The sequence below is a fragment of the Labeo rohita genome, chromosome 4, assembly GCF_022985175.1.
Source record: "Labeo rohita strain BAU-BD-2019 chromosome 4, IGBB_LRoh.1.0, whole genome shotgun sequence".
NCBI classification, from domain to species: domain Eukaryota; kingdom Metazoa; phylum Chordata; class Actinopteri; order Cypriniformes; family Cyprinidae; genus Labeo; species Labeo rohita.
In genome coordinates this window covers 26,207,398-26,229,918 of record NC_066872.1, presented here as the reverse complement: position 1 = coordinate 26,229,918, position 22,521 = coordinate 26,207,398, and the positions used below count along the sequence as shown (strand labels likewise).

At 37.6% G+C, this 22,521-nt stretch overlaps 1 protein-coding gene across 1 annotated transcript in view; it reads right to left on the bottom strand.

Moving 5' to 3' along the window:
* Nucleotides 1-1,381: 1,381 nt before the first annotated feature.
* LOC127164468 (thyrotropin-releasing hormone-degrading ectoenzyme-like) overlaps nt 1,382-22,521 on the bottom strand; it is a 111,056-nt gene continuing 89,916 nt past the window's right edge. The window contains 8 exon segments of the mRNA XM_051108432.1: nt 1,382-3,943; nt 5,228-5,309; nt 5,542-5,682; nt 10,451-10,618; nt 15,082-15,189; nt 15,398-15,495; nt 16,875-16,993; nt 16,996-17,021. Coding sequence (XP_050964389.1) covers nt 3,797-3,943; nt 5,228-5,309; nt 5,542-5,682; nt 10,451-10,618; nt 15,082-15,189; nt 15,398-15,495; nt 16,875-16,993; nt 16,996-17,021 — 889 coding nt within the window. The 3' untranslated portion in view covers nt 1,382-3,796.

Here is a 22,521-nt window from a genome sequence, read left to right as displayed (position 1 = left end):
GAAAAAACAAAGAGTTTGTGAGACCTGTAGGATTTTTCTGAAGAACAGCGGGCAGTTTAACTGTTCAGGACATACTCATTAACAACTCTCACTAAACAAAAAAATTCTGTAAGGCGTATGTAAACTTTTGACCTCAACTGTATCAAGCTATTAAATAAAGTCTATGGTCCTAACTTCCATTTTATGATAAATCCTGGAATAATTTGTAATAATTGCAAAACATAATTTGATAATTTTGTATAGTTTAGGCAAAATAAACTACTACTAAAAAGTTTTAGCATTTAGAGGTAGCCTAGGTACAGGTTGGTTTTACTTCTATTTTGTGGAAAACCACACTGGATAAATGAAAACTCTGTTGACTGTTGTGGGGCATGAGATTATTTTCAGCTGTGAGCAGCTAATGAAGCTATTTTTCACTGTGACATTTAAATAAGAAAATCTTTACTTTAAGAATATCTTTATCTTAGCTTTACTTACAGATTATAGTTATGTTAGTCTCAGGTGCATATTATGAATGTTTTGAGAGTCACTTGATTGGTGTTCAGTCCAGTAAAGAAGGCCATTCAGTGCCACAAACAGTAGCCACAACATCGAAACGTGAGCATGTGGCCTAGAGGCAAAGATGAATGAAGGAGGACAAACAGGACTTATCAGTACTTCAGCAGTGTGATGGAAAAGGTAGAAAGAGTACAAAGGTGCTCAGATTTTTAAGCAATTCTTGTCGCCATCCAGCTTTGCAGACACTGTGAAGGACTTCCTGATAGCACACGTACATCACGGAGATGTCTATTTGACGACTGCATTTATATCTGCAAGATGTATTTTTTAAGAGTGTTTGCTTATCTGCAATACGTCTATAGAATGTTTTATATCAGATGTCAAATAGACGTCTATTGGATGTCTTTAAGATGTTTATGATTTAGAATGAATGTAAAACTTGCATCTTACAGGTTTTCCAGATCATGCTTGAAACAAAAATTTAAGTTCAGATTTGTCTGATTTGTTTTACACCATAAGTATGACTTTTCATTTTAGTGTTGCCACAGATGATTTCAAGTTTGATAGATTTTTTCAATGGTTCAGTTATGTTCTCACATTGTTCTCTAAATGATAAAGTGAACTCTTAACCCTGAAAAAGAATAGACATTTGCAGAGTTATTTTGGCGCAATGGAACAATTTTATTTGGTTGACTGTGTCAGCCTTTTTATGTCATTTGTTACACTTTTTTGGAGTGACTTTAAAGTTCTAGTCAGAGCCTGAATAATGCTGAACACTTCATATTACTGTGTCGACACCTGTGGCTCCAGGTTTCCAGCTGCTTGAGACATTTCAAACCTGCTACGTCTGACTCATTTGAAAAATCAGACACCAAATCATGGGAATGCTTATGACAGGTTTATTCAAGGCACTGCCAGTCTTTCTAATTGGAAAAGGAGAGTGAGGTAGAAAAGGCACTGATCGCTGATTTTTTCTTTTTAGCTCTTCATTTTCACATTTTACATTTATGTCCGTCGTGTATACCAAAAACAAAAAAAGAACAGACACAAATTAACTTGAAGATATTAAGGTCAACAAATCTACAAAATGTAAATGGTAAAATTATTTTGTTTTGTACTTTGTATGGGTCCATTATAAAGGTCAGAGATGATGAAAAGGAAAAATCTTCTAAAATCCAGTGCATATGAACCATTCCAAGAGTTGCAATCTTTGTATTTATGTTGGTTTAACACTTTAAAAAAAAATGTAAACATAATTTTAATAAAAATGTCAAGTGGTGCAACCACCAGGTAATTAAAATTGATTACACCTTAAATAAATGTTATCAAAATAAGTAAATACATGGAATATGGACATCATTACTTCCAGATTATACCATCTGACCTCTGACAAACTGCTAAAAATCCTATGTGCTGGTTATACCACAGTGACTTTTTTGGTGGACAAACATTTTTCAAACATTATATATATATATATATATATATATATATATATATATATATATATATATAAAATTATTATTATTATTATTTATTATTATTATTTTTTTTTTAATAAGATGAAATAATTATACATAATCATGGCAAACATCCTAAAATAATTTCAGTCTTTTAATGGTTACACCACCCTGACATGTTTTATTTCAATGTTAAAAAAAAAATAAATAAAAATCCAAATTAATTTTAATTCAGAATTTGAACACTTTCATCACAGAAGTTCAGCCATTTTCTGTTTAAACTGCATCAATATACAGTGCTTTTGAATTACTTAAAGGGATAGATCATCCAAAAATGAAAATTCTTTTGCTTTCTTGATGGATAAAACCACTGAGGTTTGTTCTCACACGTCAAGCACACAGTTTGGGCTTCTGGGTTGAACTTTTGCCATACTAATGTGCTTTATTTTGCGTTGATCAGTGGTTAAATGGGAATAAAAGCTGAAGTGATTAGAAGTAAGTAAATGATGGCAGAATATTCATTTTTGGATGAAGTATCCCTTTAATTCCAAAAAAGCGCCACATCATTGACCCATATATTATTTAACTTTGTATAAATATATGAAGAGTTCACATGCAAAACCAGCTAAAAGCCATCTTGGTCAAAAATGAGATAATGATAGTGAGTGAATGCTCCTGACACATATTATACGTCCATCAAATACTTTTACTTCAAACTCGCTAAATTCCAGCCTCAGTCCAATCAGAAGTACCGGTACTTACATAGAAACCTATACAAAGTGGCCAGAAAAAAATGCATTTTTTTAAAGAAAGATGTCAGATGGATTTAGCTGGTTTTGCATCTGAACTCTTCATATATACATAAACCAACATACATGTATATGCATATCCTTCAAGTTGTATAAATTATCATGTGTCACTATTATACAATCTCCATTGTACAAACTCATCTTCAATCCACTACTGACCCATGACAACAGAGATAGGCACCTTTAAGAATTCCTTAATTAGCATCGACCCATAATCAGACAAGCCTGCATGTGTTTGTCCATGATAGCAGAAAAATGACAACGGCCTGTTCTGGATCCTCTCATGACCTACAGTTACCTTTAATTAACTGATTGATGAAGGTAGATATGGCCTCATTTGATATTATATAAAATATAAGTCAATAAAATGGTGTGATTGTGCAAGGAAAGCAAAGAGCAGCTTATCACTGAAATTTAAAATTTAAAAAGAGTTTTTGTTCCAACTCGGAACAGCAGCAGTCTTTGAGGAGGGAATGCAGTGAGTGTAGACAAAGTATTTTCTTCTTTTGTAGTTAACAAACATACATATAGAGCTCCTAAATTTGCTTGAAACAGGGGAAAGACAGACATTTTCAAAACTGCTTGTCAAGATTGTTTTGAAAAAAATTATATTTGACATTATGAATACAAATTTGGACAAGGGAGTCATAAATTTGCCTCTTTGGCTCAAATCACATTGTTTTTTCAATCCATGTTCTAGTGTAAAATTAAACTCAATCGGTTCTTTTTAAATCAAAAGTGCAAATTTTACTCCTTCAGTCAATATATTGAATGTTGTGATCTCTTCAATCATTTTCTACACCTCGTCCTTTTCTCCTTATATTGTCTCTGGTGCAGTGACTGTGCTGGCCAGCAATTCTCTGGGAATTTGCCTTTGTTTGTCAGTGCCTGGTTGTTTCATAAACAGCAGGGAAATAGAGGTTCAATTTTGCTGCTTCTTGGAGTCCATAAATGTTTTATTTTTAATATCACGTAAGTGTCCTCACGACTCTGGCCTCAAAATGTCTGATAGGGTTTCCATGCTAATAGAAGCTAACCATCGGGAGCTTTCCGCAGCCATCGGTAAAACTGTTGCTGGAACAGGATGTGCCATTTTACATTAGCTTGAACGATCTCAATGGCTCGAGAGAACGCAGGTGCTGACTCTCCCCCGCTGGTCAGGATGATGAACTCTTTCAGCTGAGGAGAAGAAGATAAACAACTGATATGATTAACATTATCATTAACATTGTCATTGTATTGTCTCTGATGTATCAGATGTAGAGAGATTGTGTTTATGCGTGTAAGTGGCAGCTTCATCAGTGAAACAGTGTATGAATATACGGTGCATTTACATGCAAATGCCTGACATGTAATTTAGCAGATAACAACGATGTTCATGATAATGAGGTGTGGGAATGCATGTGAAGTAAACAGAATTATTGGTGTTGATGTTTTTCTGGCAGGGAAGGACACTTGGATGTCTGTCAAAAAAAAAAAAAAAAAAAAAAACTCTGCTAGCCTCCAACATCCATTAAAGGTATAAAAATCTAATCTAAAATCTTAATCTACCAAATAATATGTTATGCAAATGATCCCAATTCCTGAGGTCGTAAGGACTATGTGAATTGACATCATGCCAATGGATTCAGGGGTAAAGATGCTATTTCAAATTAGCTGTTTGTTCATAAAAACTTTCACATGATATAAAACTATCATTCCAAACTATTGAAGTAAACAGAATTATCCGTGTTGATGTTTTTCTGGAAGGGAAGGAAACTTGGGTGTTTGTCCGAATAAGAAAGAAAAAAAAAAACACTCCGTCAACCTTTATCATCAATTAAAGGCATGCAATCTCATCTAAAATTTCCATTTACCAAATAACATGTTACAAAAACGATTCTCAATTCCTGAGGTCATGAGGACTATGTGAATGACCATGTTCTGGGATTCAGGAGTAAAGCAAAAATAAAATGATCATTCCAAACCACTGGTATTAAATGTAGAGCTGATGGTTTGTGAATCTGTGGATGAAGTGCTCTGGCAGCAGCTGATTGTCAATGACAGTATGCTAATGCTCTGTTTAAGAAAACACTGAGGGGGTTCGTATTATCTCTGCATGAATGATAAATTGTGGAAGGCGAAGTCAGCTGGATGAGAAAGTGCTGTGCTGCAGTGAGAAGCATCAGCAGTCTGTGTCCTCTGGGGCTGAAGCTGAATGAATTTGAATAAGTGAATATACGTTCCATTTCCTGTAATAAGGTTAAGCAGTAACAATGAGGAAATAACCCCACAAAATGGTCCAGAGCACATTTCTGCAGTCTTCAGAATTTACTTTTGCTTATTTTCTCCATCTCAATAATTTGCTGACCAAAGCTTGTTTGTAAGTATTAATGTTCCATGAAGATTCGTCAATAATTCATTAGTGTTTTAGTTTGATTAGAGGTGTACAAGCCTCAGGATGATGTAAAAGTTCAGCCTCACCTCATTCAACTCAGCCTCGGTGTTGAGAAACTCTGTCACGCCGCTGATTAATTTTGAGTTCATAAATAAGGCCTCTCCATACCTGCCAATGAGAGACATTGTTATTAAAAACACTGGAGCGCTGCTCTAATGAGCTCAGAAGCAAACAAACACCAATAGATATTTTCCATAATGCTTTCTGGTCCTCCAAACACAAACAAGAAATAACATTCACCAATAAATATCTTATCAGAGTGCGAATGTGAAATTCATATCAGGGACTGAGAGGAAGGTTGAAATCACTGATAAACAGAGATGAAGCAAGCCACATTCACCTGGAATTCAATATGTACCACTTCTCACGGAAATATCTCCATGCTAAATGTCTTCCAAGCGGATTGCGGCCCACATTTATGATGACATCGATCACGTCCTGATCCGGCACCAGGTCAGAGGTGAGGGACAGATTCAGGAGCCTGTGAACGAGACAAATGAATAACAGTTTCCTTAGTTTGTCATCACATTTGTTACATCTTTACTAATTATGCTTTTCATAATCAATTTTGTAATCCTATGCTAGTTTTAAGGTTGAGTAATCAGAAATACAAAACACATTACTCTTTGCTGTTTTCAGCTAAGACAGCTACTGACAGGCCTGGCGAAACAATTATTCAAATATGTTTTCAAGACTGTGAGTCAGCGTCTTCAAAAAGTAATTAACCTGAAAAGCCCAAATCAAATGCAGATAGACCCATTCGCTTCAAATTGGTGCGAAATGTCAAGTAGATGAAAAAGGAAGAAATAGGAAATGAGATGTTTCACATAAAAACGCTGCTACGGTGCACAAGTTTCAATTTGCAAAAACATGCGGGGTAATTGCTTTGCTGTTTTTTGGTCTCTTATTTCAGTTCAAACGCTCTTCTGGGCTTTCGACTTCATGCATTGCCAAGTCACTTGTAGCACCTTTTCACGAACGCCCTGGAGATTATTGCCACAGCGACAAAGCACACATCTGTGTGCGGACGGCAGCTTCACAGCTTGCAAACGTGACATCTCCTGCTTCTTCAAGTCAAGACAAGTGCGAATAAGCTTTCTGCGAATAAGAGTTTCTTCTGCTGCACTCATTCTCGAATAACTTTTTTCAAAGTTTACACTTAGAAATTCTGATATTGGACTTCTGTGATTGATTTCTATCAAGTACAATTGAAAAATAATCAATCATTTTTTTGTCTATTTGAACTCTTTCCAACAGTTACTCTATGATTTTGAGATCCATTTTTTTCACACTGAAAAAAGATAGTTTTTTTTTGTTTTGTTTTTTTACTGAGAATTCAGTCTCTAATGCTGCAGGAACATCTGTAGGTTAGCAGTCAGAGTGGATCTGAGATCAGCTAAAACAAACACACATATTTGTAGTGGAGAGGAATTATTTTCAGCCCATTGTATTACATCATATATCATCAAAAGAAGTAAAAACATGGAGGAGGGAGATGCAAATCACTACATGCTATAGAAATCAATACTAAACACAGAATCCATACACCCCATCCTCCAGACTCAGTGACTTAAGCACATTTACTAGCTCACACCAAGCACAGGGCACTTTTCTCTGTGGTAGATTAAATATCACAAATACACACTCTCACACACATGCAACTCATCTGGGACGGGGGGCTTTGGTTGTGCATGCTGTGTGAAATTTAAGTGTGGCTAAAATCAATGAACTGCGGCTAGAGGTCTTCTCCACTCTTTTAAGTCTGACACTAGCAAAGGTGGGTGTCGGAATGCGACAGTCATGAAAATTTTCACATTCTACCCCAGTCTTTGGGTTCCTGGGGGGTTCTGAATGAACCGACACCAGCATCACTTCAAATACAAGCAGACACCCGATGGATTGTGTAGTTTTAGACTTAAATGGCTTTTCAAAGGAGAATCATTATTAACCATGTAATTTAGACTGGATTAGATTTGATCAGGGTTTAAAGAATCACTCCTTTGAGACCTCATTTGAGGAAAGTAGTTAGACATTTGCACCTTTGAATCATGATGGAGCTGTTGAACAGTGCCTATCTTTCTGAACTCCCACTGGTCAGGTAGACAGGAATAAAATCATGGATTTGCCAGTGCAAATCCAATTAGACATGTTAGGGCTGGTAAGGAGTGGTTTCCTGTTAATTTATCCATACATTGAGGGATAATTATGGGGTGTTCAACAACATGCCAGGTTGAAAGAGGAAGGTATTTGAAACTTCCTGATTAGACATATTTAATTCCGAAGTCAAATAATAATTAGATCTTCATTATCTGACACAAAAACAAATCTTAGTAATGACAAGTATTTGAAGTATATAATGTAACACCAAAACCTCACTAGGCAATAATGATTTATAAGGTACTACCTGCACATTGAACAGAAATAACTTTATTTCAAGGGAATTTATTCAGCAGTGTTAACTCTAGGACAGCCAACAGCTGCAGTTTTTCTGTGAACTGATATAAATTCAGTTACAGGTCTTCACACATCGATGTGGCTATCACATCACGCTAATGCTATGCATTGTAGCACTAGGTGCCAGTTTCTAATTAGCATGTGAGTATTGTTAACGCCTGTGTTTTTCTAACAGTGATGTCTGGCACTTTCAACACCACCAGATCACAACTGCATACTGCATCATTTGCTTATATTCAGATACTTTTGTGTTATGGGGCGAAAGGTTTGTTGAACTTTTCTTGCATATTTAGTCAATGATTCCAAGAGGTGTTTTTGAACTACCATTCAAGATGGTCTAGCACAGGGGTGTCCAAACTCTGTCCTGGAGGGCTGGTGTCTTGCAGTGCTCAGCTTCAATCACAGATAGACACACCTGAACCAGCAAATCAAGCTCTTACTAGGCATACTAGAAACTTCCAGGCAGGTGTGTTGAGACAAGTTGGAGCTAACCTTTGCAGGACACCAGCCCTCCAGGTCAGATTTTGGGCACTCCTGGTCTAGCAGCCTCACTGGCTGTTAGTCAAGCTTAGTAACCACCTAAACAAGCTTGAACCAGCTAATGGCAAGAATTGATCTGATTCAGTCATTTAGAAACCAAATAAATGGGCAACTAATGGGCATCACAAGGTGAACATGATTTTGCCAAGCAGGATCATGGAACATGATTTACATGTCAAAAATCATAGTCCTAACCAAACCCTAGTCCAGGGGTGCCCAAACTCGGTCCTGGGGGGCCGATGTCCTGCAGAGTTTAGATGCAGCTTGCCTCAACACACCTGCCGGGAAGTTTCTAGTATGCCTAGTAAGAGCTTGATTAGCTGGTTCAGGTGTGTCTAATTGGGGTTGGAGCTAAACTCTGCAGGACACCGGCCCTCCAGGACCAAAAACCAGTATCGTAGTTTAAGCCAAGTCAGGACAGAGACCAGAAAAGGGTTGAGTTTGAGTCAAGATTGCATGCTCCTGAGCCCATGTCAACACAATGAAATTATGACCTTTTGTCATGGATTCCGGTGCATGTTGACTCAAACTCGAACCTCTCCTGGTCTATTTTGGCACTGTTACATTTGGCACTGTTACATTTTTTTCAAGCGGTATCAGTTGTTGCTAGCAGGTTTGGTATCTCGTATCACAAATCCAATGGCGCTGGTGGTGACGATTCTCTCTGACCAACCAGTGATCTGTAGTGTTAACACGTCACATTTTAGTACTGGTACAGCTAGCTTGGAGCCAGAAAGTGAGCCATGCCTTGCCATGCAGTGGAACAGCGCCAAACCGTGCTGTACTGTGCCGTACCATGCAGTGGAATAGCATAATTTCTCAACTCAAACTCAATACTCTTCTGGTCTTGATCTTAACTCAGACTTGACCCTTGTCTGATCTCTATCTTGACTCAGGCTGAAATGCACTGGTCTCAACTACAACACTGCCAAAACACTACAGATAAAACAGAATCAAGGGTGCCTGATATTGTAAACTTCAATGTCAACATTAAGGCCATGTGTCCACCAAAGCATTTTTAGCCAGCTGTGAGCGCTTGAGAGTGCTTCTGAGGTGACAATGATGAGTGTTCAGCATAAAAAAAGGCTCTACGTCTCACCATGCTTCAGGTATTTTAAAAACAATTCCCATTGAAAACAACTGAAAAAATATGCTAGCCTTGGGAAAAAGTGCTTTGGTGGAAGCAGCCTAAACCTATCCTTAACATCTAAATACAGTCTGATTGAAGGGAATGTTCAGAGTGTGCAGAAACACATACTGTATCGTGCCTTTTAACAAGCTACCATCAGAAGCAGGAAGGCCTTCCAAGACTTTGTATTGTAAGTGAATGATAGAGGTTCCTGAAGAAGATTTTGTATTCATGGTTCAGCTGCATGACTTTCAGATGTTGTATCTAAGTGTATTGTGTATGACAGTCGATTCATAGATCACAGAGAGTGAGAAAGACTCATTGATTTTACCTTCAAGGAAGGCAATTACCACTATAGAAAAATTGAAAATGTTCCTTGCTGACTATAATATGATGAATAGTATCTTAACATGAAGATGAGGATGGCTGAATGTAGAGCACTGAGATGTGGGCTTACTAACTGCAGCTTAATTTATCTTCTTCCTCTAGTGAGCCAAACCACATCCCTCTCAACAGACTCACACTGAAGCCGTCCCACAGGAATCAGCCTGTTGAGTGCTGAACACTCACTGCAGAGAGGGGTCATGGTGGGTCTCTTTATATAGGGATGTTTCTTTCTCTCAGTGTATCTATAAAACAGTGACCAAATTCAACAAAATAAATGGAGATGTCGAACCCACAGTGAATCCTGAAGAAACTGCTTCAGAATATGTGTGGGCTCTGAGATCCTCGTCTACCCTGGACAGGGTGTAATCCATCAGCGTCCTCATCCTGCTATTGAGTTGGGAGAGGATTTAAGACACCATAGAGACATGGGGGAAAAGCTCCTACGGCAGCCATTGTCTTTACTGCCCCATCAAAAGAGTGAGTGCAGCTTTGCTGGTGTGAGTCACATGATGTGGAGGAAAGGATTGAATCGGATTCACGAGGTGCAGTAGGCTACAAAGATTGGTGAATGGTACAGAGATGTCAAAAGATTTTCAAACACAATTTGGAGGTGATGTTTCTGAAGCTGAGTCTCAGCTGAGACTGATTGATCAACGTGTCATGCTACAGTAGCTTGTTTTTTTTTTATTTCTTTGCTTCATCATGTCATTGTTAATGAGCTATAAGAGTGTCAACTAACCTGTTGAGCAGGAAGATGTTGTCACTGCAGGTCAAGGCTTCCAGAAGAACCTTCTTCTCAGAGATGGCTGTAGAGGAGTGAAACTTCATCCAGATAAACTCCCACACATCCTCATCCATCAGAGAAACACCTGTGCAGTACACAATGTCCCGTACATTGGGTGGAATCCTGTTGGACAGAAGACCGAAACACTTGATTAAAGACACAGGGTAACTATACATGCTAATAAATAATGCATGTTAATTTTAGCATTTAAAACTCATATTTAACATTTACAGCTGTATTGATGGAGCCAAAACATTAATTTACTATTTTCTTTTAGATACAGGGAAAATAGTTAACAATGTTGATACACTGATTAGCATATTTGTATTTTGAATGCTGCAGGTGATTAGCATTTCACTCTGTAACTAAGGCTGTTTTTACTAAAGGTTATTCACACACCATTAGATCACATTGTGTTCACACCTAGTTTTTGTTGTAATTGTTGAGAAATTCATTTTCCAAGAATTTCTCACAGCAGGAATTTGTTAGATCCCCAGGGGTGTTTAAAGACACCAATTTACAAGTCAACGCTTCACCTCCAGAAGAATCAGTGAAAAACAGTGCGAGTGTATTTCTAAATTTTCATTTGCATATATGAGAAGTTGATCTTTCTTTTGCCGTTTTCTCTTTTCACTCAAAATGTCTATAGAAAGACACTTTTGATTCAAAACGGACCACTTTGGTTCAAGTGGTCTTCTGCTGTCTGCAGTCACTTTGAATCATCTGAATTCTGTCACTAGTGAAAAATGTCCATAATAACACCAGATGATCTGATTTGATGATCTTTGGTGAGGTCATCATTTTAAAGTGATAAAAATTTGACCCCAAATCATCACCGCAGGCCTCCCAAAGTGAGTCACAGTGCAATATATATAGTCTAGCAATATATCGGTCATAAGTAAGAGCCCTCGATGGACCCATGATATCATCTGGTTATAAATCTCAGAAAAGAATAACAGTCTACACTGTAAAGCTACACTGAGAAAAAAGCATCTCAGGCTGTGAGGCGATGCATGTAATATTCGTACAGGAAGAAGAAATAACATTAAACCTCTGGAGGAGCTGTGGCGATACAGTGACTGAACTTTTGATTTGCTCAAACAAAGCGCAATAAAGACCTGCTGATTCTGGATGAGCCGTCGGAGCCTCTGGGAGTTTTCAATGCAGCAATACAGAAAACGGCACCTCCAGTAAGATATGAAATCATGTCACAAGCAATTGGAGCATATAGACCGAAATTTTCTACACCTGTGAAGGTGATGTCTTGTTTATGACTGCCACTGACAGGAAAGATAAGTGAATTCAGAAACACAGTTAAAGAATAATATTTGTGACATTCCATGCCATGATATCGGAAAAATTCATGAATTTTATATATTTTCACAATAAAAATGGGGGACAGCACGAACCATAAATCTAGTTTTGACTTATATAACTTTCCTATTGCAACCTGAATATTGTCATGATTATGTTTAGTTTTTGTCTTTGTGTTCGTTGAGTTTTCATTTGGCTTCTTCCCCTGTGACCTAGTTTTCCTTTTTTTCCTGGTTGTTTTTCTGTTCACTTGTGTATATTAATTAACTTGTTAGTTCCTTTGATTGCTCCCCTTCTTAAACCCTCAGTTCTCCAATAGTCTTTGTCCAGTTTTTGATTTTATTTATTTTTTATTATGGATGACCCGGCTGTCCTCGTCCTCCTGCTTGACGACCACACCAAGGACTTTGTATTCCTTGCCAACCTAACACACTATCCAAACTTCTGCCTCTGCTCATTCTACCAAGCTGGGTTTAACACCGCCACACGAGCGCAGCTGTCCAGAGACGGTCCTCGAGAGAGCCTCGCCACCTTCATCGAGTGGGTGCTGGTGTCCTGCAAGTCAGGAGACAGTAGGGTCGTAATTAGGTGTCCTAATTAGTTCTTTGTAATCACCTGTCTTTATAAGTTGGTCTCAGTTCAGTGTTTGTCTTCCGGTCTCGTCTATGTGCATGTGTTTTGCTGCATTCTGTTCCTTCTTTGTGGATTATATTAAAGACTTTGGATTTCACCTTTATCCTTGTGTGAGTACGTTCTTCCAACACGGTTGTGACTAATATAAAGGTTTGATTTTCTCAATACTTGCCTCTGTGGAGGGAATAGGTTTAAAATAAAAGGCTGTTATGAAATTCTACAGGGAACTTACAATACATGTCTATCAGATGCTTTTGTTCTTAAAACAATGTATTGAGTATTTCATACTGTAAGTATTTATTTTTCAAATAAAGACTATACTAAAAATTCACCTGGACCAGTTTACATTGTCTGATTGACAGAGGCGTTTCCTGTTTATAATCAGTAAAACACACGAGACGGATTTGTCAGCGTTTGTCTTTTGGCTGTACAGTGATCTGAAGCTTGTCTTTGCAGCTCATAAACGCCACTGGGTTATTCCTGTGACATTATCATCACCTAAACCATAAAAAGACATAAAGGTCAAACACATTTCTCTTTTATGATGTGCTCATCCCTGAATATCAAGCTGAACAGATTCTCTTTATTGTCCCAGTAGGACTGGAGGTCATTTTTGAAGAAAAGGACAGTGAAGGACACATCTGGCAGATCCAGACTTCTGCTGTCAGGTAAGAGGAAAACGGCACAATAAGAGCAGTTATGACATGTCCATAAAAGTTATCATAAGTATCAAAATGATGGTATAGCTAATAGCACAAAATCAGTGGAGAAGAACGGTAGATGAAACGCTAGCAAATTAATTTTAGAACTAATTTCTTGCCATCTGTTGACAGTTGTACACACTAAACTAAATCATTTTTAATCAGTCATTCTGGATAAAATCTGCTAAATGCCTTAAGTGTAGAAAACATCTCAAATATGAGAGATTTCATAAGCTCTAAATCTCTGCGAGTGGATTAGACTAACCTGTCCACATATCACATGATGATACGTTTAGCAGGAGGGATTGTGTTCAGTACAGAGACTTCCAGTCTGTTCAGACACGATCGGAAACCTCACACTGGACTCCACGGGGCGATAATTACAGACCCACTGCCAGAGCAATTGAGCAGTTTCAGGGCAAAAGAGTGGAAAATCTTTGACTGAGCAGGTCAAACACTGGCTGAATCCAACTGAGTGTGTATTTCACATGTTGAAAGCAAGAATATTAGACCGAAAAGCTTTTAAATTGAGCCACCTGCTGTTATTAGAGTCATGTTAGAGGCCTCAGAAGTCATTAAATGCACATTATATGAAGCCAAGGTCTATATGTGAGACATTTTATGTGTAATAAAGCATCTGTGTGTGCATTCAAAGTCTGTCTGTCAATTTTAGGGCACAATATTGAAAAAGCCAGCAAACGATTTTCCAATTCAACTGAGGCATTGGTAAGTCTAAGCAAGACTTAGTCTTCCCCTGGGCATTAGTCAGAGATTAACAGGAGTTTAGGGCAAAAAATGTCACCTAATAGGGAAAAAAATGTAAATTATGGCATTAAATTTAGATCTGTTCATCACATGTGACCCTAGACCAGAAAACCAGTCATAAGTAGCACGGGTACATTTGTAGCAATAGCCAACAATACATTATATGGGTCAACATTATCGATTTTTCTTTTTTATGTCCAAAATCATTAGGATATTAAGTAAAGATCATGTTCCATGAAGATATTTTGTAGATTTCCTACTGTAAATATATCAAAACGTAATTTTTGATTAGTAATATGTATTGCTAAGTACTATTTTTTCAATATTTTGATTTTCTGCACCCTCAGATTCTAGATTTTCAAATAGTTGTATCTTGGCCAAATATTGTCCTATCCTAACAAACCATACATCAGTGGAAAGCTTATTCAGCTTTCAGATGATATATAAATCTCAATTTCAAAAAACTGATCCCTTTGACTGGTTTTGTGGTTCAGGGTCACATATTTCTTAAATGTTTTTACAGTGTTGCACATTCAAACCAATCACACATGATTCTGTTGATCTTATGAATGCAGTGGCCAATCAGATGTGTTCAATCAGATTAGTTATCACTAACCATTACTTAGAGTTTGTCCTTAGAGTTGGTTCACCCTCCCCCTTTTTAATTGAGGTTGCCAGTGTGTACTGTGTATGTGGTCTTTCATGTGTTTGCAGGCATGCGGCCAACTGTTTGGCTCAAACACAAAAAAAATAATTTCCTAAAAGCTGGGCAAACACAATATCTTGGGCAGAGTAAAGACACACACCCACAATCCTGTTTATTCTCCATTATGGTCATTAGTCCCTGCCGGTGGCGTGGTGTGTTTGACGGTGTGATACGGCATACATGCATGTGAACATTGCTGTGGGAAGCAGGAAAAACAAATTAGATGAACAAATGTGTGTTGCCATGGACACTTGGAATAAAGCTCCTACTTTATGAATCTTGGCAGGGTTCAATATACAAAACAATAAGTAGTCATATTTTGCAATATATTTGTATGAGTATAGCAATAAAAAACTAGAAATTATAACATCTGTTGTGAATGTGCATCACATTCATTTTTTTGTACACTTGGTCACACTTGTGTGTGAGGGTGGGTGTCGTTCCGTAAATTCTGTAAATTTTCTCACCTGTTCTTGTTGCTGGAAATCCAGTCTGAAATGAGAGAAACAGCCTGCCGGTGACAATGTTTGTTTCCGAAACTGCAAGCCAGCATCATCACCTCTCGCTGCAACTCTCTGAGGAAAAAAGGGAAGAATGCATCAGCAGGAAGTTAAAGATGGAGAAAGGGAAAAATAAAAATTAAATACTGTCTACTGAGGTCATTCCCATCTCTGAGGTGGAAAATATCTGGCTTACACTTTGCACTTTGGCGTCCTTACTTAGACTACATATAAGTTTATGACTGTCATATATAATTTAAGAAATATGAAATTCAAAACTCACTCGGTCTGATAAACCGCCTGCATGAAGGAGCCATCAGGGGAAGTGGCTGGCCAGCCCAACTTGTGATACTTCGGTTCCACCTGTCTTAGAACATAGTCCTGATAACAAAACAAATAAAAAAGCAAAACAAAAAGGCAGAAAAAGAGTGAATATGGTTGCCATGTTAAGACCAGAATTTCAAATATTTATATATTTTTTTTTTTTTTTTTTTTATTTTTTTTTTTTTTTTTAGTATTGTATACAGTATAATTGTTAGTGTGTGTGTGTGTGTGTGTGTGTGTTTGACTCGCCATACGGTTGAGGGAAATGTCACAGCAGGTAATGTCATGGCTAATTTAGCATGACTGCTCTCCTTCATGCCCTCTTACTGAGACGAGTGAATGATCACAATTAGACCCTGCTATGCCGCAATTCAATTCTTAACACACACTTACACGGATAAAAGCACATAAACGCTGGTAAAGGACATTGTTTTCCATACTGTAGTGGACTGTACAACTGATCAGGTGTGTTTGTCAAACTGTTACTACAGAAATTCAGTGACATATTCTTGTTTTGCCATTGGATTAATCGCAGTTTGACAATTAGCGATGCTGTGTTTATGTGTAAACAGGCTAAAATACACTGGGCAGCCCATCCACACCAGAGAAGGGTTTAGTCTGACAGGTTGAGACACCTAGTCACATAACTGAAGGCACCTGACTAATCTGCACCAGATGTTTCCTGTCTTTCATTACATTCTAAACATCTGTTCTGTCTCACAGTTAACACAGTGATGGAGAAAAACAGAGAGAAGATGCTATTTTATTCATCACACCCTCACTGCTGACACTAAAGGGTTGTCCATTACAGATGAGGGGCAGAAATGACTCATGCGCACCACTGAGGGATTGTGGGTAGGCGTTTGAGTGATATTCTGAATAACAAAGTGTTCAATGAATATGACAGCAGGTGGACAGGTAAGAAAGAAGCTAGAGAAACAGAGAAAGTGTCTGACACTGTCATGTTAGGTTTGTTTAGAATGGAATACTGCACACTGCCTTTAAAAATATAAAAATGCTCATAGCTTTTTTTGGTACTTTAAATATTCCTCACTCATTAAATATACTTTTAGTATGCCATTTGGTTATCACATGTATGCAGAAAAGCTGCATACTTTACAAAACATACATAGTGTTAGTGTTTACCACAGAAATAGTATGAGAAGTATAGTAGTATCTTATTTTAAACAAAGCCAATGAAACACAATCAATGGTTTTAGTATGTATGAGTTTCTAAACTGCTGTGCCAGACAGGTTTTCTGAAAACATTTTGGACTGCTGTTTTGGAAGATGACCGGAGGAAGTTTTGAGTTCGATCTGTCTGGCGGTGAGTCAAGCCATCTGAGACATGCTGCTAGATATCATCCGTGTCTTTCTTATTGCACTAGTCAAGGTTAAAATGAATAGGGACCAAAATGATCTGAGATCAGACTTACGCTGAACAGGCTGTGGTCTTCAGTGCGGTCCAGGAGTTTATCCAGCTGGTAAAGAGCTCGACTAGCAGCGTGCCACGGCAGAAACTCCGTCTCCTGAGACAAATACGAGATCATCTGTAGGGCACGTTTTGGGGCAAATACCCCGCTCTAGAAAAAAAAAGAAAGTACGAGGATCAGACACTTGCAGCTCATTTTTAGGCATAATTCCCCTTTGGTAGACACATCGTTAACATTTGATTACAAACAGTTCATTTTGTTCATCATTATTCGTTTGGAATAACTGCCAGGCATTGTGCTTTGCGTGGGGAGTCATAATGCGCTGTAAGAAATAAAAAACAGCTTCTCCTGTACGACTACGGTCGTGTTCCATTTGCATAAATCCATAAAACATAAGATCTCTGCTAAAACACAGACATGAGCATTAACAGCACATATTCACTGTCATTTGGAGCGGCATATCAAATCCCAGAAGTACTTCAACAGGACCTTGGGCTCTAGTCAAATGAGACTGTGTTTCTAGGCCATACTTCGGTACCTCCTCCATTTATTTTCAATCCATGTTCCCTACCGACTTTCCCTTCAGCTTTTTTAGAAACTCCCACAAGTGTCTCATGAACACAATGTGGAAAAAAAGGCTAAATTGTCACTATATCATTGTTGTCAAAAACACAAGACTTTCCAAGAGTCTTGAATCTTGTGTTTTGCTGTTAGCTTTCAGTTTGTATGTTTTTTTTTGTGAGCAGTGCTAAGGTGCACACTTTGGACACTCATCACAGGAATGAATTCTGCATACGCAAGCACCACTTGAAAATCGAAAAAATCTAGTTGAGATCATATTTATGGCCCACCTGTGCTGTGGTCTTCCTGTTAAAGGTCTTTCTCTGACTCATAACGCAGGAAATTAATCTTAATTTCTCATAATTTCATGCAGGGCACATAAGCGCTCCCTATCAGAGGTCAGGCGAAAAAGGAAGTGATCAGACTTGAAAACGGACTCATTAAATTCCCGAGGACAGATTCACCCAACACACATTTAATTGGGACATTAATCACAGTTACTCACAGACACCCACTGTTACCCAAGGAGGTTTTTAACATTTCCAGAGAAACTGATTTGCATTAACATTAGCAGGAGACATTTGAGGCTGTGAAGAATTAAAAACAAACTCTTTCAATCTCCATGGTAAAGCAGCAAACGCATTTAAGATATCAAAGAAAGATAAATGCATACTGTTTAACTGAAAACAGTTTTATCTCAAGGTGTTCAAAGAGGTTTTGTATCTAATTGAGACCAGGAATCATGTTCTACTTCCTTTGAACAGCCTGTTAATATATTACAGAAGATATCTTTGCCCAGTTATATTTTTAAAAATCCTAAATATTCCTGAAACAAGAGCAAAACTCAAAATATTACAGTTAGACCAGAAGCAGAGTATCATGCAAGTATTAAAGGACAAGTTCACTTCCAGAACAAAAATTTGGTATTTAAAGATAATATACTCACCCCCTTGTCACTTAGTCGTAAAGAAATTGTTTTTTTGAGGAAAACATTTCAGGAATTATCTCTTTATAGTAGACTTCAGTGGTGCCCGTGAGTTTGAACATCCAAAATGCAGTTTCAATGCAGCTTCACAAGGGCTCTAAACGATCCCAGCTGAGGAATAAGGGTTTATTTAGCAAAACAGTTTGTCATTTTCTAAAAAAAATATAAAAATGTATATACTTTTTAAGCTCAAATGCTCGTCTTGTCTAGCTCTGTGATGTGCATGCATACTCTGTGTAATCCAGGGGTGCGTTTCCCAAAAGCATCGTTAGCTAACTATGGTGGTTAGGTCCATTGAACTCTATTGGTAACGACGGAACTTGCGACCATAGTTGGTTTTGGGAAACGCACCCCAGGTCAATACAGTTGTCAAAAAACTCCCATCTCATGTTCCCCTCCAATTTCAAAATCGTTCTACATCACTGTTTTATCTTTTTTTGTGAAAAGTTTGACCTTCTTTGCATTTTCACTTTGTAAACACTGGGTCAGTACTTCTGCAGTGATGTAGGATGATTTTAAAGTTGGAGGAGAAAATGAGATGGGAGTTTTTCGACATACCCTAACTGTACTGACCCGGATTACAAAGCTAGACAAGACAAGCATTTGAGATTAAAAAGTACATACATTTTTAATTTATTTTTTAGAAAATGACCAATTGTTTCACTGGATAAGACTCTTATTCCTCGGCTGGGATTGTTTAGAGCTCTTTGAAGTTGATTTAAACTACATTTTGGACATTCAAACTCGCGGGCACCGTTAAAGTCCACTATATGGAGATAATTCCTAAAATGTTTTCCTCAAAAAACATAATTTCTTTATGACTGAAGTAAAAAAGACATGAACATCTTGGACGACAATGGGGTGAGTACATTATCTGTAAATTTTTGTTCTGGAAGTGAGCTTCTCTTTTAATTTCCAGTAATAATTCAACAGTTTGAATCAATAATTCAGCTTTTGTTTCTAAACCTTGAGTAGAACGACTTGTGTATGACATTGTTTGTACAGTATCCAAGCTGCCGCTAAGCAGAATAAAGCATGTAACTGTCGCCTAATGAGAAATAATTGTATAACAAACAATTAATTGGCCTCTAATGATGCCAAGGTACTTGAACCACTCATTCTTTTACACTGATTACATGGAAATATTCAATATGTGTTCTCCGGATTGATGTGTGCACAAGACATAAAAGATGCAGTCTTGACACAGATGCAAGAGCTTTTCAGTCCTTACATTAATTATATTGCATGATCATTAATTATGTTGTTTCTCCTTAAGCTTCAGCACTAGATATATGCCATTAACATCATTAAATTATCCATTTAGACTGATTTGCGAACGCAGAACCCGCACAAACACAAGAGCTGGGATTTATCGCATGAACCAGTCACAGCTGAACATAACCAGTCATATCCAATCATATTGCAATGGAGGCATTTCCTCCTCTCATGTGAGTTTCCACTATTTATTCTCAATTACCCCCCAACAAACCCATCGCATGCTTTAGGGGTCTGTTAAAACTTAATGGGCTCAGGGAAGATGAAAGAAACATGGACTCCTGCTGTAACTTTACCTGCTGGTGTCGCTGTTGGACAATGTTTCTTTAGAAAAATTTGTGATTTATACACTTTTTATTGTTATATTTTTTATATAATTTTTTTCTCATCCAATTTTTTGAGGAGGCACTGCCTCCCTTGCCTTCTCGGAGGAAACACCCCTGATAGATATAATGCTTTAATATAGCCTTTAATAGAAACTAGCTATTAAAGTGTGTATAAAATATTAACGTGTGCCTCTTCAGAGGAAAAATAAAGCATATGACATAATGGTTGTCATTTATATTTAGAGACACTTCCATTATTACCACATTCCAACAGTAGCGACTGGAATAAGGCCATTTAGTTTATCCCTTCCATAAAAACTTGCCTGTTCTTTTTCTTTTTGCATTATTCAGGGGCAATGGTCATTAAAAATAAAAGAACACAACATGACCATAAAACTGTCATGAGGCACTGACATTTTTTTTCCTGCTGTTAGTGAGCACAGTAATGAATGAGTTGATCACTCTCACACTTTTGGGACGTGAAAACACACACACACGCAAGGTCAGCGAGTTGAAAATAACAGTATGTGGCTCGTGAGCACAGGGGGAATTGTTTTAACATGATTTACAGGTTGGGTTTTTTAATCTAAATGAAAAAGCTGCTTCATTTTTAAACAAGGCAAATGTCACTGACACTGAAATAACTCATGAGTAACATATCAGTCTCCTAAATAAATCATTCTTCTAAATTGGCCTGTAATTGTACCTCATTTAGTCAGAGCTTTAGCAGAGCATTTCAAATAGGCCTATTAAGAAGCTCCATCACTGAGTCAAATGAGATCTCACTATGTGCATGAGAAATATTGTGTCAAAGGAAAAAGTCTATATGAAATGACAGAATTGTCGACAAGTGTTGTGATGTTTTACAAGTGCCACAAACAAACCTTCTGTCTCTATGGCAACAACCTGCTGAGGATGCTAATATCGAGTTAGAAACAGATCAGCGTTTCTATGGAAATTCAAAACGCAGTGTGTCAAGACAAGCAGCTATTGATTGCAGTGATGACAGCGAGCTGTTAACAGCAACTGTTAAAATCTAGCAATCTCACTATTAACTAGTTGCTTATTAGCATGCTTATTCATAACAAATTGGCTATTCATTAGTACTTATAAAGCACATATTCATCACCATATTCTACATCCCTAATCCTACCCAATAGCTAAACTTAACAACTACCTTTCTAATTACTAATAAGCAGCAACTTAGCAGGTTATTGAGGCAAAAGTCGTAGTTAATTGGTTTGTTTATAGTGGGAATTGGACCTTAAAGGAGACGTCCACTTCCAGAACAAAAATTTATAGATACTCACCCCCTTGTCATCCAAGATGTTCATGTCTTCCTTTCTTCAGTCGTAAAGAAATTATGTTTATTGAGGAAAACATTTCAGATTTTTCTCCATATAATGGACAGCTATGGTGCCCCGAGTTTGAATTTCCAAAATGCAGTTTAAATGCGGCTTCAAACGATCCTAAATTCGGTTGTAAACGATCCCAGCCGAGAAAGAAGGGTCTTATCTAGCAAAACGATTGGTTATTTTCATGAAAAAAATACAATTTAAATAATTTTTAATCTCAAACGCTTGTCTTGTCTTGTGTTGCCTGAACTCTGTGTATTCTGGCTGAAAACAGTTAGGGTATGTTGAAAAACTCCAATCGTATTTTCTCCCTCAACTTCAAAAATCATTTCAAAATCATCCTACATCGCTGCAGAAGTACCGACCACTCTTTGCAAAGTGAACATGCAAAGAAGATCAAACATCCTTAACAAAAAAGCTAAAACAGCGATAAAGAGCGATTTTGAAGTTGAGGGAGAACATGGGATGGGAGTTTTTCGACATACCCTGAACTCAGGTTCATGACAGTTAGGGTAAGACAAGATGAGCGTTTGACATTAAAAAGTATATAAATGTAATTATTTTTATGAAAATAACCAATCGTTTCACTAGATAAGACCCTTCTTCCTTGGCTGGAATCGTTTACAACCGCATCTGGGATCGTTTGAAGCCACATTTAAACTGCATTTTGGAAGTTCAAACTAGGGGCACCATAGAAGTCCACTATATGGAGAAAAGTGCTGAAGAGAAAGACATGAACATCTTGAATGACAAGGGGGTGAGTACATTATCTGTAAATCTTTGTTCTGGAAGTGGACTTCTCCTTTAAAATAAAGTGTGACCAAAAGCTTTAATCTAGTTTATTAGAACTGAAGCTACACCCAACATAATCTGCTAAAATCCTGCATTAACTACTTTAACTCTATAATGGCTGCATCCAAAAGATCTAAAATGCTGCCTTCGGAGACAGCATTCCAAGGCAGGAAGGCATTAAGGCACGTCCGAATTCAAATTCTGCTTCACTTCCTGTCTCTGGAGGTACCTTCTTCTGATCGAATTTTGAAGGCAGCATAGATGTATCCTTCGCTGCCTTCGATTTCCCTTAATCCTGTGCATGTGCATCATAAAGGCTATATAAATAAAGATATTTTGGTGAAATTAGACTTGTT